Consider the following 25,875-nt stretch of genomic DNA (forward strand, 5'->3'; position numbering starts at 1 on the left):
GAAAAACAGAGGTTTTGAAGCTCTCAAGAGTACCGGTTTAGACACTTGTTAAATTCCGTTTCACTACCACAGGCAGTAAGAGGAAACTGAGGGAGGTTCATGGCCACTCCATCCTTTATGCCCCTCACTCAGAAACACAGGGTGCATGAGTGGCCCCCATAAACATGGCTATTCAAAGGAATCTTATCTCACGCACATGAAGCACACATGCATCTACACTGACACATACTCAAAGAAAAAACACTGTTTTTCTGACTGCTATGGGGATGAAGTGAGTGCTATACTGAAGAAATGTGCTTGATTTGTGAAATCAAGGAACTAACTAATCAACTGCAGTAGTCAGCATTTTACAGACATGTCATCAGAAGCGGGAGGTCTCACCTTGCTTCAATGTAGAATACAAACTATGGAAAGAGTTGGTCCTAGTTATATATGAAAATTATGTTTCAATTATGGCATTAATGAGGTATATGGCTTTCTACGCACACATTAAGTTACAGGGAGGTTAGAATTTAGCATCCACCACAAAGCCATTTTTACTTTGAAAAGTGACTCATTGTAATTGCACTTTCCAATTTTTTCCAGTTCAACAATGCTCAAACATCTCTATTAAGCAAAACAAAGTTACTATTAAGTGATGTATCATTTGTTTATTAGCACTAAGCATGACAACTTCACTACCTTACACTAAAAAAATTCAGTGGACTTAACTTATCCTTGTGCAATATGCTGCAATTTTCCCATAAAATTTCAGTTAACAAGTTATAATTACATTTTAAAACCTAAAATAATCTTTGAATCATTAAAGAACTATTATACTGAACATACACATTTCTGTAGAAGATGTTCAGTTACCTGGGATGGACGAATGAATGTGATTGAGTAACAGGGTCTGCTTCATGCTTTATAACTGGATACCATTGCTGCAATTCTAGGCTTTGCTGAGGATCTGCCTGAAGAAAAAATAAATAAATAAATAAAACCAATTTACGGTTGTTTTTACTCATCTTTCAACTTCTAAGAAGTCAGCTTTGCTAAAGAGTTAGTAAAAATGTTATTCAATTATTAATGGCATTTATACAATAAACTCATTTTATTTCAAGCTAGGCAGCATTAAGGCAGATGGGGATGGGGGAACAGAGAGAGGAGAAAGGAAATATAGGCCAATGAAGAGCAGCAATGTGGGGCAAGGAAAGCTGCATGACCTCTAATTTGTCCCATCCAATTATGGGTAAAGATGAAACTGCATTAAATATAAACATAGAACATTCACTAATGCTAGTTTAAAATTGGTTCAGAAACACAACACAAATGGATTTTTTTCATGTACGGCATCTCAGTAACTGATAACTCTTACACTGAAATATGGCATGCAAAAAGACAGAATATTTGCAGTGTAGACACCCATATACCTTAAAGCTACAGATATTAACTTCTTGATTAAAAAGAAAGATGCTGTTTATTTATTTTAGAAATGTATTGTGTTACACATAAATTCAACTTTAACAATATCTTTATTAGCTATATCTAGAAAGCAAGAGGGAAAAAGTAGTAATATGCACTTTATCCCTGAGCCTAGTCTTCATACGAACTGCATGGGAAAACTCCTTAAAAATCCATACAAAGATTTCAGTGGCTTTCCGAATTTCTGCCAGAAGCATACTATAATTATATGTAGTAAAGGGAAGTAGAACCCAGGACTGCTAATGGGGGCAAGGACAGGGCCTATGCTGCAATGAAATGTTCACCTCACTTTACACAGTTGTCACATACTTTATTGCAAAATGAAGTCTACAAAAAAAAAAGCAGCAGCAAATTACTCCAATCACACACTAGGGGATTTACTAGTCATAGATTTCTGTTTATAGAGAAGGGACAGATTCACCACAATAACATGACTAAACACGGTTATCTTGAAATACTGACATACTTTAGATATTGCTAAGGAGTGACATCTTAAAAGCCTTCCTCATTTCATATTTGAATAGAAATTCTTGTTCATTTTGTTTCAAGAATATTGAGCCTGGCAAACATTCCTTATCAATTTCTGGCAATATTCAATGTTCCACTGTGCAAAAAGCAGTAATATTACTATAAGAGAGTCTGATACACACATGAACACCACACATTTTAACACCTATGAAAATTTTGTTTAAAAAGTGTGCGCACATCTATCTACCAGTATATAACAACCTTGCAGTAGGAATCCCAAAAATAAGTTCTCATAACTACATCCTTAGCTGTTGAGAGAATACCTGATTAGATAAGCGTACCTTGCACTTCGCCCTGTAGAGTCAAACTTGAACTTTAACAGATCATGACAGAGAGCAAGCTCCGTAGCCAACAACCTTCCAATCAGAATCTTCAGTCTACCAAGTTCAATCTTAGGAACTAAAATCAAGAATGCTCCCTACTGATCTCAGGACAGGACACTAGGAAGATGTAGGCCCCAAAGGAGCTAGGTCCCGGAATGGTAAAAGCTTTTAAGACAATAAATACTGCCTTAAATGTAAAGGATTTGAAATACAGAGAACACATAACTTCCACACAAATGGCCTGAGAAGCTGGATTCCAGTCTATTAGTGAGGTCATTCTGATAATTTAAATACTTTATATTCATTCTTCTACTTATATAACAGCTATTGTACAGTATGATTTTTACTTTTACCTTTTCTGGATTACATTATCTCCACCTTATATATCAGATGTTTTAATTTACAGATGACCTTTTATACAATTATGTTATACGTTACTATGCTACCAGACCAGTGTTCTTAATGCACATGTTCTCCTTCGGTGTCTATTTCACAACAGAATTATTCCAAATACAATGAAAAATTTTACTTGGTAAAGTCTCTGGCAGATATATTTAAATATATAATTGAAATGTTTTCCTAAAAACATTTTCTTTCACTCACTGTCCAGGTCCAGCCATTCTAAACCAAACTATTAATAACATTTTCAGACCCTGAGGGAGTGTTCATTTAAATAAAGACTGCATATGCACATATAAGCACGTCCAACCAAATCAAAGATTTTAAGTAGTTAACGAATATTTAAATATACTATACATAAAGAGAGATCATCAAAGCTGGTAAGCCTAAAATTTGACCTCATTTTACTCATGTTTGTAAAGGCTATATAAAAATCGTTTTTACATAAAACAAATTCTTCCAGGCTCTTTTCTAAAAAAACCAAAACAAATAAAGTCATTGCCAAAAACTTAATAAAAGTATGAATATAAAATGAAGAAATGTATTTATATTTGTATCATGGTAGCATCTAGGGCCTCAGTCAGGGATCTGAAGACCACTGTGGTAGGTACTGTACAAACAAGTAACTCAGACCCTTTCTGTCCCAAAAAAGCTCACAAGGTAAAACAAGCCATAACACATGAATGAAAGACAAATAGTGATGTAATGGAGTGGGAAGACAAGGTATCAGTTAAATGAGCATAGTAGGTAGTGGTTTCAGCTCATAACCTGCTTAGCCATTATCAGCTGACAGGGGTTTGAATGGGTTTTTTTTGTTTTTTGTTTTTGGTTGGTTGGTTGGTTGTTTTTTGTTGGTTTGTTTTTAAGTACTACTGCAGAGGTAGGATTTAAGGAGAGATTCAGAAGAAAAACTGTTGACTGCAGATTGTGACTGGGAGTTTTCCACATTCCTACTGAGCAGTGTGGTGGCACTTGTGGGAAAAGCGGACTAGCAGGCAATCAAAACAGAGATCATGGACAGAGCTAAGGTGAAGGTCAACAGTATAATAGATCTAGGTAAGGTGGGGTTAAATAGTCTTTACATTTAAAATCATTCATCAGAAGCATAGTCAATGGAGGGATGCAAAGAGGTAGAGGTCAGGTGGTCAGAGCAATGTTCTACTAAAATGATCCTACCAGCATTCTGAATAAACTAAAGGCAGACCAAAGTGGGGATGGGTGAGAAGACGACAGCAGCAGTCAAGGCCAGAGAGGAGATCACAGTGATAAGGGCAAGAATTTAAGCATCCTGGATAGACAGTTGTTAGATCTTTGAACTGGTACATAAGAAGCAGCAAGATTTAGACACTGACTATATATGTGGGTCCAGAGATAGGGCTGTGATGACATTCAGGCTACCTGCGCCTTCATGAAAGGAAAGGAAGGCAATGGCTTGGGGGAGATGCCAGCTCAGTTTTGATTACATATGAACAGAAGAACAGGCATACTGGGTCAGACCAATGATCCATCTAGCTCAGTATCCTGTCTCTGACAGTGGTCAGTGCCAGATGCTTCTGGCAGTTGGAGGTTTAAGGACATCTGGAGCATGGAGTTGCATTCCTGACCATCTTGGTTAATAGCCACTGATGGACTTATCCTCCATTAACTTATCTAATTCTTTTTTGAACTGTTATACTTTTGGACTTCACAACATCCCATGGCAATGAGTTCCGCAGGTTAACTGTACACTGTGTGAAGAAATATTTCCTTTTGTTTTAAATTGTATTAATTTCATTGGACAACCACTAGTTCATGTGTTATGTGAAAGGGTAAATAACACTTCCCTAATCACTTTCTCCACACCATTCATCATTTTATAGACCTCTATCATACCTCCCCTTAGTTGTCTCTTTTCTATGATGAACAGTCCCAGTCTTTTTTCTCCCTCCTCATATTGAAACTGTTCCATACCCTAATCATTTTCATTGCTTGTCTCTGAAATTTTTCCACTTCTAATATATCTTTTTACAGATGGGGGACCAGAACTGCATGCAACATATAAGGTGTGGGTGTAACACGGATTTATGTAGTGGCATTATGATATTTTGTCTTACTATCTACCCCTTTCCTAACATTCTGTTAGCTTTTTTGACTGCCACTGCACATTTAGCAGATCTTTTCAGGGACCTATCCACAATGACTGCAAGATCTCTTTGATGAGCGGCAACAGCTAATTTAGAGCTCAACATTTTGTATGTATGGCTAAGATTATTTTTTCTAATGTGTATTACTTTGCATTTATCAACATTGAATTTCATCTGCCATTTTGTCACCCAGTTTAGTGGGATCTTCACACTCAGCTTTTGACTTATCGATCGTGAATAATTTTGTATCACCTGCAAATTTTGCCACCTCACTGTTCATCCCTTTTCCAGATCATTTATGCTGAACAGCACTGGTCCCAATATATATCTTGGAGGGCCCCTTCCATTGCTATAGCAAATATCTATGCTACAGCACCATACCTGCTGTACCACAGCTGTGCAGTAGCACTTGTAGTGTAGACGTGCCACTGAAGAGATCATTACAGAGTTTAGTGAGAGCAGTTTCAATGGAATAGAGAGAGTGGAAATTGGATTGTTGAGAGTCAAGAACTGAGCTGAATGAGAGAAAGTCAATACATCAGCTGTAGACAGTCAATTCAGCTAGCTTGGAGGTGAAGGGGAAAAGGGAAATAATTTTGGTGAAATCGTTTGGGTCGAGGGTGTTTTATTTTTTAAGATAGGTGAGATCAAAGCATACTTGTATTGTGAGGGGAATGAATCTGGAGAGTGAAAAGTTCAGAAGAAAAAAGTGAGGCAACTTGGGGTCTGGAAGTGGCAGTGCTCAAGGAGCTTGATTTTATAACTTTCAATTCTTTATTCAGTAATTTTTAAAATTGAGTTTGTGTTATTGTTTTCCTGTTCTGCAGGTGCCTTATGTTTCATTCTCTTTTGTTTCCCTTTAGCTGCAAGAAAGAGGAGTGGGGCAGTCCAAAGTTATCATAAAATTGTATTTATCATTCTATTTCCATGTCCTCCTCTGCTGGGGGGAGGAGGAGAAGAGTTCTGCAAGGTGAACAAGAAAAGACAACACAAACTGAATACTGCCTCTGCCGCCCTCAGACATGCTCTGAGATGGCAGATTTCATGGACTAGACCCAGCAGAGACCACCTAAACATTGCCCCTGTTACTTTTGGGCCTGCATACAGCCAGCTTGAGAAGTGACAGAGCCAGTGCTTTTGACTGTCAAAACTTTCACTGAGAGGTAGAAAGCACAGAAAGAATATTTGTACTTTTGCAGCTGCTATACCAGTGTGTGGCACTGCAATGATAGAGCGATGTAGTGGTTAATCGTTCTAGGAGCAAGCACACCACCAACCATACTATGAACATCTGTGCACACTAGTAATAATCATATGTGTAGAAGGAGGATGTGTTACAGGCATGCTATAATGTTAAAATTCTCTATGGGCCTATTAATAACTGTCACATTACTGTTGTAAAGTGGGCAGCCCCTGGGTCCCTGCACTGATGGTTTCTCAGGACTTGATTCCAAGGGGTGCCAACTACCTTTAACATTCATGGCCAGCTGCTGCTCCCAATGAATTGGATGGAAAAACTTGCGCCTACTTTAATGGGTGTGTGATCAGGCCTGCAGCTTGAAAGTGGACAGGTAAATGCTTCAAAGAACACAATGTAACCCAACAGGAAGAGGGAAGCATTTCAAAACCTCAAAGTTGAAACTCTCTCTACAGAGAAATGAATACACCTCTACCCTGATATAACGTGGTCCTCGGGAGCCAAAAAATCTTACTGTGTTATAGGTAAGACCGCGTTACATCGGGGTAGGGAGAGGAACCGCTTTTACCACTTCCGGCCCCAGCTTCTCTCCCTCCCTCACCCCCACCCCCAGCTTGCCACGCCAATCAGCTGTTTGGCCTGGCAAGCCTGGAAGGTGGGGGGGGGGGCGCAGAGCGGCAGCGGCGCGCTCAGGGGAGGAGGCGGAGATAAGCTGGAGCGGGGAGCGGTTCCTCTGCCTCCCCCTGTTACTTGCTGCGGCCCTCCCCGGGCCCCACCCCAGCTCACCTCCGCTCCATCTCCTCCCACGAGCTCACCGCAGATCCGTATTCCTCCCACCCCCGGCTTGCCACGCCAATCAACTGTTTTGTGCGGCAAACCTGGGAGGGAGAAGCGGAGCTGTGCGGCGCACTCGTGGGAGGAGGCGGAGCAGAGGTGAGCTGGGGCGGGGGGGGATGCAGCAAGTAAGGGGGCACAGAGGAACTGCTCCCCGCCCCACCTCACCTCTGCTCCGCCTCCTCCCACGAGTGCGCCGCACAGCTCCGCTTCTCCCTCCCAGGTTTGCCCCCCCCACGAGCATACCGCTCAGCTCCGCTTCTCCTCCCTCCCAGGCTTGTCATGCAAAACAGCTGATTGGCGTGGCAAGCATGGGAGGGAGGGGGGAGAAGTGGCGCGCTCGCTCGTGGGAGGAGATGGAGCGGAGGTGAGCTGGGGGGTGGGGCCCAGGGAGGGCTGCAGCAAGTAACGGGGGAGAGGGGGCATGCAGAGGAACCGCGTGCAGTAACACAAATTCGGATATAATGCAGTAAAGCAGCCTCGTCTCCTGGAGCGCTGCTTTACCGCGTTATATCGGACCGCATTATATCGGGGTAGAGGTGTCGTTGCACACAAACATCAAGGCAACCAGTGCCTCAAACAATCTCCTCTCTTCACCCATCACTTACCCTCACTTCTCTTCCAAATCTCTTATAACCCACTTCTTCAAACACTAATAATTCCTTCATTAGGACTGTTTAATATTTTGGATAATATTTGTCTTATTATTCAGATTATGAGCTCTTTGGGCACAAACCAGTTTTATGTTTGTGAAGCAATGTATAGACATATAGCAATATTATTTGCATATTTTTATTACAAGTCCCTTCATAGTATCTCAATGTGCTGGCATAAAGAACTGTTAGTTAGATTGCTTAAAAAACCATGTATGGTATATCTATATTATATATAACCTGTTTAATGAAAGAAAAAAAACATTATCAGAGTCTTCCATTTTTAAATAGTATCTTATCAATGCACCATTACATTAATTGAAAAATCATGACATGCTACTGGGTGTTTGGAAAGCTAATTAACTGACAAAAACAGAACTAAAGCTGACGCTCCATTCTTAGGCTCCCTCCTGCTTTGCTTAGCCATGGCGCACACACTCCATGGAATATCACACAAAATTGATAACTGAAATGAGAAAATTTGCAGTGTTTTCATGATGGCTCTAAAGTGCCTAGCTTTTGCCAGTTTAAAGAAAAAGAACCCTAGCTTTTAGACTAAACATTTTTGGCAAGTTTCCTACCACCATAAAAACTCCAACATGAAAGGAATATTCATTATTGCTTTGTATTATCTGTATTGAAGATTTACAATGGACTTAACTTATACTTGGGTTGATACTTATTCATATTGATAAAAATGAACATACTTTTAAAAATAAATATTTAATCTTTGATCCACAAGTTTTTCAAGAGTAGTTTAACTTACTTTGGATTGAATTCTTTTCTGATTTTTCATGCTAAACTTCTCCTTCATTTCCTCCAAAAGATGCTTCAGTTCTCTCTCCTCTGAAGTGCCTAAATATTTTTGGTTAACGTGAAGATAACAATGCCATTTGGCTGATTCAAAGCCCCAGTGGCAGGTCCTCTTGTCAGGAGATCTATGCGAATGCATCACAAATGTCTGGGGTGAAAACATTCCATAGCACTCCAAACACTGGATACATGGAGCATCCGGCTGAATATAAAATTGAGGTGCAAACAAACCCTGGCACTTGCCCAAGCATTCATGCTCTACTTCAAAGGCACTCCCAGTCTCTTTCAATTGGACCAATGTGTTTTTTGCAGGAAGCAGAGTGCCATTTTGAGGAAAAGTGCGAGGACGCAGTAAAGCATTGCATAGTCTTTGAGCATCAGTCAGTGTGATCAACCCACAGGATGGGGCATTAAATGGAAGGATTCCCAAAACCTTTAGGATATGAAGCTGGTCGGAAGTGCACCTCGAGCAGTATATATACAGTTCATCGCACACTGTATTAATTTGCTGTAGTGAAAAGTCTCGGAGCACTGAATTCAACACTTGAGGTAAACAGAGTCTCTTTTCCCCTCCAACTTTAAAACAAGAAATAGATTCTCCCTCCAATATACTCTGAGTAAGCTCAGTGGAACTGTCTGAAGGAATGAGCAGTGGACTAGGAAGTATCTGTGGTGATGGAAGAGGCACGAAGACAGTAGGTGACATGCTTTCTTGGGAATAACGAGCTGAAAAAGCTGCTGGTCCACCCAGTGAACTCTGGCTGCTTAAATGGAACTGTGCCAATGTGTGTTTCAAACCAGGATTTAAATTCAAAGACTCAGATAATGTAGTACTGTTTGGTTTGGCATTTTCTCCATCAGACTCCATGGGAGTTTCTTCATATTCATCCACATTTTCCTTCTTTATTGTTGGCAATTTATTTACTACAGCTTGTACTTTGCTATTGACATGCTTTTCTGTCATTACTTTTTTTACTGGTGGACTGCCATCTTCTTGGACCTCACTCTCTTTTTGCTCAGAACCTGGACTTACAGAGAAATCTGTTTGTGGACTTTCCATCACTGAACTGCAGAATTTTAAATAAATAAGTTTGAAATGTGCATCTTCCTAGTTATGTGTTTGTTTTGTTTTTCTTAAAAACACGCCAGTTTCCAACTATTTTAATTATCTCACACCCAGCAAATGTTGTGCCACCTCCTTAAAGTGAGGATTTAATCCTTTGACCTCAAGAGTTACAAACGTAATCCGTTTTGCATGTAGCAGCATCAAATTCAAGGGTGGAAGGGTTAACAAGAGTTTTATTTTGGGTTTAAAAATATTTGTTCAGTTCTCTTATTAAATGGACAACACAATGTGCATACAAAAGGGTATAATTTCATACCCCTACACCATTATTTATAGATCATTCTAATGAATTAATCTAGTAGAAAAATTGCGGTTTGGTGCAAAAAAAGTCTGGTTTTGATCAAGTTTTTCTTTTAAAAAACATACTGGCTTTTCATATATATGCTTGCATTTAAGTATTAAATACAAAAATTATCACTTGTTCTCACTGAGCAGTGCTGGTGTTTATGCAAATCTTCCAAAAGATAATTTCAGTTGTGTGTATACTTTATGTAGCACATCCCTTTCAACTCACAGGATCGAGCACAGAGCTTAGTTGCTTTATTTATTTATTGTGCAGCCAAGTTTAAATCACACCTCCAGTGGTGGAGAAATTTATTATAGTAATTCAGTGATAAATCCACAAATTAAAGGCTGATCCAGAGTTGCTGGTGGAAACTAAACATCCCTATAGTGTCAGCATCAGTAAAAATTACCCTAGCATGTATCAGTTTTCCTACCCCAAATTATTGGCAATGAAAATAAGATCCAGGCCACCGGCAAGATTCATTTTTTGGGCTAGTAATACAAATCTCTGTCAATCCTTTTATATAACCTGTAAAAAGAGGAAAAGATCAGTAATCATCATTTGAATTTATTTGAAGAGTACAATCTTTATCTAAAACAGTCTCTCAATTTTTAAATGGATTCAATATAGCAAGGTAGGGATATGTTCCCTAAATAACTAACTAATTTGCAGAGAGCTTTGATTTAAAATCATAAACCCTGTTATGGCAGCTGCATAAACCTTGCAGCAGCAATGTAACTCAGAGTGCTGCAAACATGTGGCAAAGGGGACGCAGAGGGGAAATCACCTATTCCTTTGCCCCATTCAATGCTCTGTAAAGCCCAGGGACAGAATCCAGAAAAAAAGGGATTACCACATAGAATCATAGAACATCAGGGTTGGAAGGGACCTCAGGAGATCATCTAGTCCAACCCCCAGACAATTTTTTGCCCCAGATCCCTAAATGGCCCCCTCAAGGATTGAACTCTCAACCCTGGGTTTAGCAGGCCAATCTTCAAACCACTGAGCTACCCCACATCTCTCTTCCATACGCTGCAAAATAAGAGAAGATTAACACAAGGAAAGGGGACAACTAGCCAGCCTCTCTTTCCTTGAATATGTTCATGAAATGAAGGTATTTTCTCCTAACCTCAATTCTCACACTTTTTACATTCAGTACCATCCAAACAAATCCAACATAACTAAACTGAAACAGCCTAGACCCATTCCCACACCAGACGCCATGCAATACTCACCACTACTGCTTCCTCTCAGCCAACCTCTATACTTATTATGCGTTTTTCCACAGCTCACATGTGCTATATTTTCCCTGAGATTACCTCCCCCATGCTTTCCTCTGACACACTGACCCTTCCTGGAATAACCCCAACACTCACCACCATCCCGTCTCTCTCACGCTCCACCCAGACTAGCCTGCCCCTCCCGCCCATGACTCACCTCCACCTCAGTCTACATCACTCACTCAACCATTACCCAGGCTCTCCTCTGACTGGACTCCACCAAACACAGGACTTACCCTTTCCTCCTTCCTTTCACAGACACCCCAAATACTGAAGTGATCCTGCATTCAGACCTACCACTGACTCTTCCAACCCCGACAGTTCTCGTGTAGCCCCCTGATTCCCACCTCTCAACGGCACACGTCACACACAACTTCTCCTCGGCCCCATCCACACACAAACCCCACCACCAACTCTTCACAACCCCACCCCCAGGGGACACACACAACCCACCCTTCCCGACCAGGAACAATTCCCTTCATTCAGTGACTCCCCACATTATGACCCCCCCTCCTTATGGGGTCCCCCTCCCCCGAACGCACACCCAACCACGAAATAACACCCCTCCCCCCCACTAAGCCCCATCCCCCACAGACACTCCCCCAGCTTAGCGACAATGCTCCCTCCCCCACAGACGCCTATGGACTAAACCCCCATCCCCCTCAGACACTCCCCCACCGCAGGCACAATCGGCTCCTCTCCACACAGTCCCCTGGATTTACCCCCTCACGAATAAACCCCTCCCCTCTCCGCCGCGCGCACTCCTCCCGCCACCCCCGGGGCGCTCTGCCCGCCGCGCCTGTAGCAGGTCCCCTCACCCCGCCGCCCGGCTGCTCACCCTGCATCGTGGGGTCTCCGACACCCCAACAGTGGAGCAGACGCCGCGCACGCACCGCCCACCCGTGACCTCACTGCGGAGACGGCGGCGCGCGGGCACCAACCCGGCGGGCGCGCGCCCCCGCCTCCAGCCCCGCCTACTGTCTGGGGTAGCGCCGCGGCGGCTGCGAGCAGCTCCCCCTCCCCCCACAGCGAAAAGCTGGTGTCATGTAGAGAGCCCGTCCTCCCCCGTCTCCCCGCCCCCGTGCGCAGCGCTTTCCCCACGGGCACCCCCACGCGCCCTCCCGCCCCCTTCCCTGAGAGAACCCCACGCTCCCCCAGGGACCCACCCCACTTCCGTGAGTGACCACAGATTAACCCCTCCTCCTTCATAGAGACCCGGCCCCCTTCCGTGAGTGACCTCAACGCTCCTGTGGGGATCCCCTCACCCCTGAGAGACCCCGCCCCTTCCGAGAAAGATCCCACGGGGACACCCCCAACCCCTCACAGGGCCCACACCCCCTTCTGAGACACCCCCCCCCCCACGCTGGCACACCCTCCCCCTCCTTCGCAGAGATCCCACTCCTTCCATGAGAGCCCCATGCTCCCCGAGCCCCCCCCTACTGTGAGGAACCCCCATCCTCCCACAGGGACTCCTCATTCCTCACGGGTCTCTCAGGGGTTCCTGCCACACAGTGAATCGATCTGCCAGGGTGGCCTTCTGCTCTCCTCCTCCCTCGCTCCCAGAGCACCTCACCCTCACCTCCCACTGCTCAGTAAGCCCCTGCCTCCACAGAGACCCTCTTCTCAAGCCCTACCCTCCCTCAGAAGCCCCTCACCCCACAGAGAAGGTCTCAACCCTCCCCCACCTAGAGACTCACCTCACAGATATCCCACTTCTCAGCAACACCCCCAGGGAGACGACCTCCCACATAGAGTCCCTTCCCCCAGGTGTTTCCGTCCAGAGAGTCCACCTTCACAAAGACCCCCATTGTTTGGCAGAGCGCATATTCCTACTTCACCATAGAAAGTCTCCCCACCCAGTGACCTCCCCTCTGACTCCTAAACAAAGCCCATCTCCCTCCCCACTGCTCATGGCAACAAGCAGCCAGAAACCCTTCCAGGGCCCTCCTCACAGAGATGCTTCCCCTCTACCAAAGAGACCCCTCCTTACTTCCCCCACACATACAATGCAGCTCCCCTTTTCTTCCATTATGAGACAAACATGAAGACCTGGGTGAAGCGTCGGAATCTGGGGGGAGCATGGGCCATTACAGCAGGGATAAGGGGGAGAGAAGAGAGAACACGGGGGAAATCAAATCAGTGTCTTAGATGTCTGTATACTAATGCAAGAAGTATGGGGCATAATCAGAAAGAACTAGACGTGCTAGTTGATAAACATGAATGACATAGTTGGCATCCCAGAGAGTTGGTGGGATAATATACATGACTGGATTATTGGTATACAAGGGTACAGCTTGCCCAGGAAGGACAGACTGGGGGAAAAAAGAGAGGCGGTGTTGCCTTATATATAAAAAATGTATACACTTGGACTGAGGGTGAGATGGAAATAGGAGACACTTGTTGAAAGTCTCTGGGTAAGGATAAAAGGTAAAAAACAAGGGTGATGTCACAGTAGGGGTCTACTACAGACCACCTACCCAGGAAGAGGAGGTGGATGAGGCTTTTTATAAACAACTAACAAAATCATCCAAAGCACAGGACTTGGTGATGATGGGGGACTTCAACTATGTAGACATCTGTTGGGAAAATAACACAACAGGGCACAGATTATCCAACCAAGATGTACTGGAGACAATTTTTTACTTCAGAAGGTAAAGAAAGCCAGTAGGGAAGAAGCTGTTCTAGATTTGCTTTTAACAAAAAAGGGAGAATTTGAAAGTGGAAGGCAGCTTAGGTAAAAGTAATCATGAAATGATAGAGTTCATTATACTAAGGAATGGTAGGAGGGAAAACAGCACAATAGAGAAAATGGATTTCAGAAGGCAGACATAGAAAACTCAGGGAACTAGTAGGTAAGATCCCTTGGGAAGCAAGTCTAAGGGGAAAAACAGTTCAAGAGAGTTGACAGTTTTTCAAAGAGAAAAGGGCACAAGAGCAAACTAGGAAAGATAGGAAGTATGGCAAGAGACCACCCTGGCTTAACCAGGAGATCTTCAATGATTCTCAAAAGAGAATCTTACAAAAAGTGGAAAATAGGTCAAATTACAAAGGATGAATATAAAAAAATAAGTACATAGGGACAAAATTAGAAAGACCAAGACACAAAACAAGATTAAACTACCTAGAGATATAAAGAGTAACAAGAAAACATTCTAAAAATACATTCGTAGCAAGAGGAAGACCAAGGACAGGGTAGGCCTATTACTCAATGAGGCGGGGAAACAATAATAGAAAATGTGGAAATGGCTGAAGTGCCAAATTACTTTTTGTTTCAGTTTGCACCAAAAATTTTAGTAGCAATTGACCATCTAACTTAATGAATGCCAGGAAATAGGGAAAGAATACTTTAAAAATTACTTAGGGATAGTCTACACTAGAAGTGCTACATTGGCATAACTGCACTGATGCAGCTGTGCCGCTGTAGTGCTTCTGGTGATGATGCTCTATGCTGATAGGAGAGAGCCCTCCCATCAGCATAATTACTCCATCTCCGACATATCACTCATGTGGACAGCGCTTAGTTGTTGTAATTTACGTCGCTCAGGGGGATGGCTTTTTCACACCTCTGAGTGACATAACTTATATCAACATAAGTAGTATTGTAGACCTGCCATTAAACAAAGTTAGATATTTTCAAGTTACCAGGGCCTGATGAAATACATCTTAGAATACTCAAGGAGCTGACTGAGGAGATATCTGAGCCATTAGCAATTATCTTCAAAAAGTCATGGAAGATGGGTGAGATTCCAGAGGACTGGGAAAGGGCAAATATAGTGCCAATCTATGAAAAGGGGAATGAGGACAACCCAGGGAATTACAGACCAGTCCTCTTAACTTCAGTACCTGGAAAGATAATGGAGCAAATAATTAAGCAATCAATTTGCAGACATCTCAGAGATAATAAGGTGATAAGTAACAGTCAGTAACATGGATTTCTCAAAAACAAATAGTGTCAAATGAACCTAATAGCTTTCTTTGACAGGGTAACAAGCCTTGTGGATGGGGGGAAGATACAGGGAAATGGCAAATTAGGCCCTGCCTCAAACTGCATAGAAGACCTGTTTTTTTATAAAGGACAAGGCTATCCTTTAAGCAGATACTTCAAGCTCACCTCATCCTGTGGAAACTTGTAATTCATGAGCCAGGTGAACATAGCTCCCTGGCAGGAAACTCCCTATATCCACCCCTCCATCAACAGGCCAGGAGTGGGAGGCAACTTCTAAACTCATCTCCTGTCCTGTAGTGTTTCCTAATATCCAAGCTAGACCTTCCCACTGCAACCTGAGACCATTGCTCCTTGTTCTGTCATCTGTCACCACTGAGAACAGCCGAGCTCCATCCTCTTTGGAACCCCGCTCCAGGTAGTTGAAGTGAAGGCTGCTATCAAATTCCCCCTCACTCATCTCTTCTGCACACTAAACAAGCCCAGTTCCCTCAGCCTCTCCTAAGTCATGTGCCTCAGCCCTGATCATTTTCATTGCTCTCTGCTGGACTATCCCCAATTTGTCCACATCCTTTCTGTAGTGCGGGGACAAAAACTGGACGCAATACTTCAGATGTGGCCTCACCAGTGCCAAATAGAGGGGAATAATCACTTCCCTCGATCTGCTGGCAATACTCCTACTAATGCAGCCCAATATGCCATTAGCCTTCTTGGCAACAAGGGCACACTGCTGACTCATATCCAGCTTCTCATGCACTGTAATCCCCATGTCCTTTTCTGCAGAACTGCTGCTTAGCAAGTCAGTCCCCAGCCTGTAGCAGTGCATAGGATTCTTCCATCCTAAGTGCAGGACTCTGCACTTGTCCTTTTTGAGCTTCATCAGATTTCTTTTGGCCCAATTCTCCAATTTGTCTAGTTCCCTATCCCTACCCTCCAGCATATCTACTTTAGTGTCATCTGCGAATTTGCTGAGAGTGCAATGTGTCCCATCATCCAGATCATTAATAAAGACGTTGAACAAAACAGGCCCTAGGATGGACCCCTGGGGCACTCCACTTGATACCGGTTAGACATCGAGCCGTTGATCACTCCCCATTCAGCCCAACAATCTAGCCAGCTTTCTATCCACCTTATAGTCCATTCATCCAATCCATACTTTTTTAACTTGCCGGCAAGTTATGGTTGAAGAGGTGCCAAAGCAAAGCCTTAACTTTGCCAAAGGATTTAAACCTCCAAATTATTGAATATTATGTGCATCCAACCGTCCATGTTTGAAACCGATTCATTCCACAAACATTTGAATGCTTCCAAAAAGAGTTTCCCTTTTTCATGGGGTGAATTCCTTCCATTCCATGTGTGTCAGAGAAATGAAGAAAACTTACCAAAACCTCTTACCTCTGTAGTGCAGAAAACAGCCACTGAATACACTCATCATTTTTTGTCCCTTTAACTTCTTCTCGTTTGTTCATCCACCTGATTAGTAACCTGAAATCACAGAAAATCTTCCTAGCTGCAACAAAACCACTTAAAACATAACCAACATCTACGCAACTGGAAATGTAGTGCACATGTCTCAAAATACTCAACGAGGATTTTAAAATGCACATTGATGTTGCAGAACGCCTTCCTGCACATGAGGAGAGGGATTTGTCAACCTGGAGATGTTTAAATCACCTCTGAACAAGAGTTGGCAGGTCAAAAAGCCAATATGCAGAAGCGGGGCTATTCCAACAACCTAGAAACATGATAGCAGTGAAACACACACCATGGAACTCTGTTGGTCTGCCAGCTCCTGGAGGAATTGTGCACCATGGAAGATCTCACCAGGGCTATAGACTGAACCATACCATGTGCCCAACACTAGAAAAATCTACGATTGTGGCGGAAGAATACAAGCAGAAGATGTAAGTATATGCACAATAGACTGATATACCCCTATCTACCTTCGCCTACACTATGTGAAGCTACACCTCTCTTGGACTGTTTCCTTGGGAAAGCAGGAGGTGCTGTAGAAATATATGTGCTCAGTACAGGAGCCAGTAGAGGAAGAGCATATATACACAGGCCTGAGTAATACTGTTTTGCTGCAGGCTAAAAAACTAGCATAATTGAAAATGTCAGGGGGCTTAACGTAGTCAAAGAAATGCTGAGTCTATCATTGCCCAAAGAGACAATTTAATTAATATAGTAAAATGTTTGAGCTTGTAATATTTTTTTCTTCCTGTGAAGGGGGCAGGGAAGGACTTTTAATATTAGATAACAGAAATAGAATGCATAGCAAATTGAAATTATCCAGATTTGCCAATGTGAAAGCACTGCAGGACTATCCCAGCAACATTAGAAGCCAACCAGGTATGGAACCAGAATGGCTAGACACCAGTGTCTGAGTTGCTGCTTCCCAGCTGGCTATAGGTCATATTAGCCCTTCTTCAAGTATCAGTAAAAACCAAAAGTCAATGAGATGTACTTGCAAACTGAAATACACAAAAATCCCATTTGCAATTCTCCATGTGAACCTCAGTGTTCTCCACATGCATCATTACTGAGAGAAGCATCCACTTTCTGACAAGAATAGAAAACTTACAGGAGATTATACCTATTGTGGGGATGGTTTCTTCTTTGTCACATGTGAGCACCATTTTGCACAACACTGCTCCCTTGCCAGCAACCAACTTTCCTTAGACCTACCTCAGAAGGAGAAGGGAGACAACATAAGAGAAGAATTCTCAGGGAGAGGAAGATACACATCATAATAATAGATAAAGAAATAGTGTGAAAGATAGAAGAAAACTCAGAAGGAAAAGAGCAGAGAAAAACAGCAAAGAAGTCAGAAGTCAGGGACTGATCCTTCAGCCAATACATGTGTGGGTAATTCTCATCCTTGGTGTACTCGGGAACTTGTCGAGCCACCACCAGAAGTGAATTGAGCTGTTCCAAGGACAGCTGAGATGCAGGTGAAACAGCTGTGGCAGTTCTGAAGAACCCTGGGGCCCTGGTCAGTGTAGAGCTGAGGAGACTGATGTAGCTTTGAAGACCACATTGTAGGAGAGAAGAGACCACCACCAAAAGGAGAGCCAAACTGACTACTGCAGCTTTGAAGGGCTGCCATGAGAGTTTCTAAGAGGAAGGTGACAAAACTGATTAAATATGGGGGGAGGGAGGGAAGAGGGTAAAGAAGAGAGAATATGGGAAGGGGAGAAGGAGATGTACTTTTTGTAGGGAAGGGGCATATCCAAAACTAAATGAAACTCCTCTTTATGTCTCAGTGAAGTCAATGAGACTAACTATTCCTCGTGTATATAAAATCTGGCACTCAGTTCCACTTCTAGTGGCTAGATCCCAAAGAAATTTAGGAGTTTTTCTAGCCTTTGAGCTAACAAAACTCAATCTTTTGGTATAGGTAGTATAGGCTCATGCTTTTAGAGCCAGACATCCTGGTTTGGAGCTCACTACTGTGATCCCACCTGTGGGTTCTGCATTACATTCACATGAATAAGGGCTGAAGCAATGGGCCCGTGAAGGAGAAATGGGGGTAGGGTAGAGAAGGGATGAAACATACATCCCACCATAACACTAGTACTTAGCAATCACAAGAGTGCTGTCTCAAGAAAAGCTAAGTGATAATAAGGTTGGTAATGTAACGGATGTCTGGTACCTTCAATCTTTGCTTGTGACCAATCTCCTGATATCCAGTGGAGCGATTCCAGCAAGCACATCAAAGCTGTTCATGTTCATTGGTTTTAGACATCCTGTGATGTAGTAGCAGCTATCATGCAGGGCAGGGCCTAACTGCTTTGCATGAGCCAATCTTTCTGACACCAGATGTGTATTTGGCCATAAAATAGCAAAGTGCACATGTGGTGGCTCTTAGTGTTGTTGTGTTGGTTTCCCATTTTGAATTTGCAAGCTTCCTAAGTATGTTTTTGTGGGCACTAATTTTGCCTTTTGTCTTCTCCACATGTGCCTTAGAGGAGCAAGAGTGGTCTAGCGTCGCTCCAAGGTAGATTGGATTCCAACAGAGGGAAAGTGACACCCTATTCCAAATGATGGTGAGTTGTCTATTGGCCTCATGATTCTAAAAATGGAAGAGACTCTGTGTTCTGACTGGGTTGGTGTGTGATTGAGTCTTGGTGTAATAAACTGAGACCCCAGACAGTGCCAGTGTTAACATAGCTTCAAACTGGGCAAGATCCTTGGCTTGGACAGTGACATACGATTGTCAGCATAGATAAAACTTCTTGTGTTGAGGTGGATTGCGTGATCATTCATATAACTGTTGAAGAATATTGGCGAGAGTGCACTTCTTTGTGGTAGGACATTTTTCTGCTGCTGTCATTGGATATGCTTCCCAAATACTTTGACATGAAAACTTTGGTTCTCTAGCAGAGATTGTATCAGTCTTACAAGGTGGTGATCTTTTGTCATATTGTATATTTTAGTGAGGAGCCTTTGGTGACTTACCATGTTGTATGCTGCTGATAGGTTGATAAACATGGCACCAGTTATCATATCTTTTCAAAGCCATATTCGATGTATTGAGTGATGCTCAGCATTTGACCAGTGCATGATTTGCCTGGGGAAATCCAGCTTGCTCAGGGATTAGGTGATTTTCAATGAGTGCTGATAGACAATTTAGGATGAGACACTTGTACAGTTTGTAGCAGTGACAGTAGTGATATAGGTCTGAAGTTCTTTGGCTCCATTGCATTCTTTTCCAGCTTCAAGTTTGCTACCCCACATAACATCAAACATGACAAAACACCAGGTGATCATCAGTGACTAAGTCACAGCATCAAATGGGGCTATAACGTAACTGATGAAAATGGTGAACTAGTTGAATCATGGGCAGATGGACGCCACTTGAGCTTAATTCACAACCCTAAGCTCCCTGGTTATTTCAACTGTAGGTGATGGAAATGGGGCTTCAATTCTCATTTGGCATTTGTCAGCAACAACATACATAGTGGGTAACAAACTTAGTTTGGGTCCGATTCTGCATTCACAGCACTGGCTTATCACCATCCAGATCAATGCCCAGTACCATTCCAATGCTGCTTTAATTTTAAGAAACTGGAATAGAAGGGTTTCACCAATGACCTAGAAGCCATTCTAAGAGAGATCAAAACAATGCCAGAAAAATATGACCAGTTTGTCAATGCTGTGTGCATTGTCTTGAAGAAGCATATTCCACAAGGCCAGAAAACAAATTATTTGCCTAATATAAGAGTTATTGGCCTGCTATGCAAAATACAAGCAGAACTTAGAAGCAGACCCATTCGCTGAAGTTACCATCACAGGTGTAGAACTGGTCTCTGCACTAAAGGAGGAAAAACACAAGTTATGGCAAAATCTCATTGAGTGTGTGGACATGACCCACACCAGTAAGAAAGCATGGATAACCATCCAGAAGCTTAACAACAACCCAAGTAATACAGAGCAACACTATAACATTACTGCAGATGTGGTCCCACACCAACTCCTAGAAAATTGTAGGACACTGAATAAATAGATATGGCATAAGTGGTAAGAAGAACAGGAGACTTAAAATTTTGAGGCACAGTATACACCTACATGTTTGGTTCTTATAGCAATGGGGAGCAACCTGCGGCCCGCACGCAGCACATTAGAGTAGTCTGCTGGCAGGCTGCCAGATTGTTTATATTTGCATGGCTGCCTGCAGCTCCCTGTGGCCATGGTTCACCGTTCCTGGCCAATGGGAGCTGCCGCAAGCGGCAGCCAGCATGTCCCTGCAGTCTGCGCCACTTCCCGCAGCTCCCATTGGCAGGAAACGGCGAACTGCGCCACTGGGAACTGCAGGCAGCCATACAAAAGTTAACAAACTTATCTGGCAGCCCACCAGCGTATTACCCTGGTGGGCCATGTGCAGCCTGCAGGTTGCCTACCACTGTTCCATAGGTTTAGGTTTTACCTGCAGCAGGGAAAATCTTCCACAAAGCAGGAAAATGTAAGAGTTTGCACAATCTCTTTGGGGATTTTCTATAGCATCCGTCAGTGCTGTATCTGATGACAGAAATGTGGCAGTCATGAATCTGTTGTGCATACGCCTATGGTGCCCAAGGGAAAAGTTTGAGAATTAGTGAAGTTCCAAAGAATGCATCTCCAAAACTGAAAGTTGCACAGATTTTTGTTAAAACTGTTACCACTGAAATTTAAAAGTTTTTAATTCCAAATAATAATTAGGTTACTGGGGATGACTATTGCAACTAAAGTTTCATTACAAACCCATATGGGAAAGGGGCATCCTTATAGCAGGCATTTTAAAAAGTGTTCAGAAAGGTCACTGCATCTAATGAATAACTGGAGTAATGGACACCAATAAAAATGGACACCAAGATCAGATAGCTGTATAGGAAAACATTGACAGAATTCAAGATGGCTTTTGGATCAACCCGCTTCCTCTCCCTCTGCTCCCAACTGCAGCCACCAGTGAAATAAAGTAGCAAGATTAACTCATGCTATAAAGGGAATCTAGGCAGAAACAGCTTAGACATATTGTTTCCAGTAGAGGGCAGTAGTACACACATCAGAACACACATTCTTAAACAATTGTGTGTTTATAATCATGGCAGTAAGAAGTCATATTCTCTAACTAGGAGTATGTTAGGGACTGGCTGAAGGTTAAATATGAAAGAAGCATGGGATGTGAATCATAGAATCATAAAAACACAGGGCTGGAAGGAACCTGAAGAAATCAAGTCCACCCCCTGAACTGTGGCAGGACCAAGTAAGCCTAGACCATACTTGATAGGTGTTTGTCCAACCTGTTTTAAAAAACATCCAATGATGGGGATTCCACAACCTCCTTTGGAAGCCTATTCCAGAGTTTAACTAACGTTATAGTTGGAAAGTTTTTCCTAATATCTATCCTAAATCTCCCTTGCCGCAGATTAAGCCAAATAACTTCTTGTCCTACCATCAGTGGACATAGAGAACAATTGATCAGTCCTTTTTAGAACAGCCCTTAACATACTTGAAGATTTGTCAGGTGCCCCTTGAGTCTTCTGTCAAAACTAAACATGACCAGTTTTTTTAACCTTTCCTCATAAGTCAGGTTTTCTAAACCTTTAATCATTTTTGTTGGTCTCCTCTGGACATATCTTTCCTAAAGTGTGGTGCCCAGAATTCGACAAAATACTGTAGCTGAGGCCTCACCAGTGCAGACTAGAAGAGGACAATTATCTCCCATGCCTTACATATAGCTGTTAATATACCCCACAATATTATTCTTTTCCATAACTGTATTACATTGTTGACTCTCATTCAATTTGTGATCCACTATAAGCCCCAGATCTCAGTATTACCACCTAGCCACTTATACCTCATCTTGTAGTTGTGTGCATGATTCTTCCTTACTGAAATACTACTTCCACCATCTTTCACTTATAAAGCATATAATGATCTCAAAGCAAACTTTGAAATAGTACTAATACTGTGTGTTCATGTAACATGTAGGGATTCAGGGCCATAGCAATGGATTATATCAACTAGAAACATTTTGGATCTACCCGTCTTTGGGGCTGAGCCTGAAGAATACGGAGTATGGGAACTGTCCTGCCTGGACATTAGTTTGCATGAATTTTTAAGTGTTAGCATGTGCTGACCTTGTCCAAAACTTCTCTAGCCTTCTGTCCTATTGTACAGTTCACTTGGATGCCTGTGTGATGGGTTAGATCACAGAAACCCCCTGGGAGCTGCCACCTGATGTGCCAAGACTACATCTGCCCCTTCCTTTCCCTGCCAGCCTGGGACCCCAGCACCCTGTCTTGCTGAGCCAGACAGGCCTGTCTGCTCCAACAAAGACCCAGGGTCTTAATTACTTGCCCCAAAGCTGCAGGTTTACCTGAAAGCAGCTCACAGAAGTGTTCCTGTCTTTAACACTCAGATGCCCAACTCCCAATGGGGTCTAAACCCAAATAAATCTGTTTTACCCTGCATAAACTCATATTGTTCACCCTCTATAACAGATAGAGATATGCACAGTTGTTTGCTCCCCAGGTATTAATACATACTCTGAGCTAATTAATAAGTAAAAGTGATTTTATTAAATACAGAAAGTAGGATTTAAGTGGTTCCAAGTAGTAACAGGCAGAACAAAGTCAGTCACCAAGCAAAATAAAATAAAATGTGCAAATCTATGTCTAATCAAACTGAATACAGATAAGATCCTCGCCAGTTCCAGAATGCTCCCTTTTACAGGCTAATCACCTTTTAGCCTGGGTCCAGCAAACACTGGACCCAGGCTAAGTAACTACAGGGGGTAGTTACTGTCCTTTGTTCCAGTTTCTTGCAAATATCCTGGGAGGTGGAGAGGCTCCCTCTTTAGCCAGCTGAAGACAAAATGGAGGGGTCTCCAAGGGGTTTAAATAGACTCTCTCTTGTGGATGGAGACCCTCTCCTCACTCCTATGCAAAGTCCAGCTCCAAGATGGAGTTTAGGAGTCACCTGGGCAAGCCACATGTCCATGAATGACACAGTTTTTACAGGTCGCATCCATTGTTTACATGCTACCTTGAACGTCCTCAAGTAGACTTCTTATGTGGATTGGAGCATTCCAAGATCAATTGTCCTTTAAGTGTTTCTTGATTAGGTACTTAATTTCAACACTCGTTTCTCCAGGAACTGACCGAACGCTCTACTAAAGTTATTTAGAAATCAAGCCAGTACACAGCCAACATTCATAACATTGAATACAAATAGATACATGCAAATAGGATTAATACATTCAGTAGATCATAACCTTTATGGAGATATGTTACGTGGCATATGTAGCATAAAACACATTCTAAACATATTTCCACATAGCCTTATGGGAGATACCGTTACAGCCTGGCCATCACATTTTATCTGTAAGTTAATTCCTGTACATATAAAAGTTTGTAAAGTGTTTTGGCACAAATGGTGCTACATAACTAAGACATTATTAGCCTACAGTTCTTGTTCATGAGTTGCTTTAAAAAAACAAGGAGAATTTTATTTTTACCACTAGCCTCTTTGTGCACAAACTAAAATTAATCAAGTTCTTAGGATGCTAAGGAAACTCATATTTAAGGCAGTCTTACAGTGCAATGCAAAACTGGACACCTGCAGGTATTCAAAATACTGATATGTTTAAGTCTAAGGCAGCCTCAACTGATTTTTTTGTTTTTATGTGAGACCTTTAAAGGCAATACATAAAGGGGATTTTTTCTGTATTTTATGATGTATCAATATAGCCTGAAAGGGGTGTTTACTTTTCAGTTGAAGTGGGATAACGGATCCATGTCTAAGATAGCCAACAGGTCCTACAAAAGCCATAAAGGCAAGAGATGACATTCCTGCTATTTCTAAAATAAAAATAAGCAGAGCACACCCACAAAAATTTAGGTCTTCAATATAATAAAGTAAAAAAGGACACTTAAAAATCCATTACAGGTCACCTTTAACATTCTTTAATGTAGTCTCGGGTGGGCGATACCTCTCACCCACGCAATAAGGGGAGAGAGTGAGACAACTGATTTGCATTTCTAATGCGTAAGTGAAAAATTTAATTCCAAATTACTGCCTGCAAAGTGACGTGTCAATTAATGTTGTACTAAGACTTAAAATAAAATAATCTTTCAAGTGAGCTGGTTAACACACATACTAAAACTGTTTGTCAAACTGCTAAGTGTGTAAAAAAATCTTGTCACACTGTTTTCTGAATCAGATTCCATTCAAGTGGCACATTTGTGAACAAAGGGAGTTTTCTACAGAGAAATTTAGCATTTGCTAATGTTTCCTGATACATAGTCTCAAACTGCCAAAAAATAAAATTTAATTGAACAGAGGCAAAGGACAAAAATATGCATTTTCATTTTGTTAGTGTCCCCCAAAAGATTGCTCTACAGGTCTTTCTTCCCCTTTGAAATACGAGGAAGGTCAAGTGTCATCTGCCTTTCTTGGTGGAGGGCTCTTGGATATCTCAAATGTGTGCAGGAACATGCAGCCCTGAATTGAAAAACAGGTGTTGAGCTCAGAGAACTTTAATTATTCCATGTGTTTTAATTAGTAGTGCTGACATTTGATGTCAATCTTACTACATCAGCCATAGGAGTATTCAAGGGTAGTCCATGTGAATTTCTAAAGTAAACCAAACTTGTAGGTGAATTTTCTCTCTAGATACAGCAAAAATAAATAGAAGCCTATTTTTCCTTTACAAGTCATTTTGATCAATTTCCTCATCTGTGGAAAAATGACAGCACAGCCAATATATCTATGCAGAAGACAGAATATTCTGAGGACAAATCATGCACAAATCTTCACAAGTCCATCTAGAATAGAAATCTGGAACAGTTGCATTACTTGTTTTGTGTTGTGTGCATTTCCAACGTACAGCCTGATATTCTTTGCAAGCCACCCCTCAGAAGGCAATGTAACAATCTCACACAATTTAAATATTTGATAAATTATAGTAACTAGAATGTTACAATGTACATATAAAATTGTGTCAGCCATTTGACAATCTAAAAAGACTTAAAAAAACCTGTGAAGGAGAAAATGTCAGGTTGTTTCAATGTGAATCATATACAGTAAGTTATTTTTAGCAAAATGATTGAAGCCTGAGTTTAGATACCGATGTATATCCTTTTATTTCATTTTATGATGGGACACCAGGACAGGAGGAATTGATCAATGTGAAACACGGAGGGGTTTTTTGGTACTTGCATCAGTTCTCAGCACCAGTTGTGTGTCATGGCAAAATATAGTTAATAGAATTTTGCAAGAAAATCTGTGGTTTCACCTATCCTTGGATAGCTGATGTCATTGCAACTCAAAATCACACCTAGAAAGAAATTCAAGAGCAATGATTCTCAACTTTTTCCACAATAGGACCCCTGCAGAACCCCTCTTCCATTTAATAACGTG

General features: G+C 42.2%; 1 protein-coding gene and 1 long non-coding RNA gene across 6 annotated transcripts in view; one reads left to right on the forward strand and one right to left on the reverse strand.

Annotated features, from left to right (window-relative positions):
* SKIL (SKI like proto-oncogene) overlaps positions 1 to 11,977 on the reverse strand; it is a 34,779-nt gene extending 22,802 nt beyond the window's left edge. Inside the window, exons 1-4 of one of the 3 annotated variants that reach the window (XM_039489440.1) lie at positions 11,866 to 11,977; positions 10,181 to 10,275; positions 8,289 to 9,402; positions 856 to 953 (exon numbers count right to left, since the gene is read on the reverse strand). In XM_039489440.1, the coding sequence (XP_039345374.1) occupies positions 856 to 953; positions 8,289 to 9,402; positions 10,181 to 10,230 (1,262 nt within the window). In that variant the 5' untranslated portion in view covers positions 10,231 to 10,275; positions 11,866 to 11,977. The other 2 variants (XM_039489442.1, XM_039489441.1) reach the window with 2 other exon arrangements.
* A 192-nt stretch (positions 11,978 to 12,169) lies between these two features.
* The window catches only part of LOC120371531, a 38,685-nt gene continuing 24,979 nt past the window's right edge, over positions 12,170 to 25,875 (forward strand). The window contains exons 1-2 of one of the 3 annotated variants that reach the window (XR_005584424.1): positions 12,170 to 12,202; positions 18,940 to 19,019. This is a non-coding gene — a long non-coding RNA (uncharacterized LOC120371531). Of the gene's footprint in view, positions 12,256 to 13,635; positions 13,679 to 18,939; positions 19,020 to 25,875 lie in introns of those variants that run through there. The other 2 variants (XR_005584425.1, XR_005584426.1) reach the window with 2 other exon arrangements.

The sequence above is a fragment of the Mauremys reevesii genome, linkage group 9 (assembly GCF_016161935.1).
Source record: "Mauremys reevesii isolate NIE-2019 linkage group 9, ASM1616193v1, whole genome shotgun sequence".
NCBI classification, from domain to species: domain Eukaryota; kingdom Metazoa; phylum Chordata; order Testudines; family Geoemydidae; genus Mauremys; species Mauremys reevesii.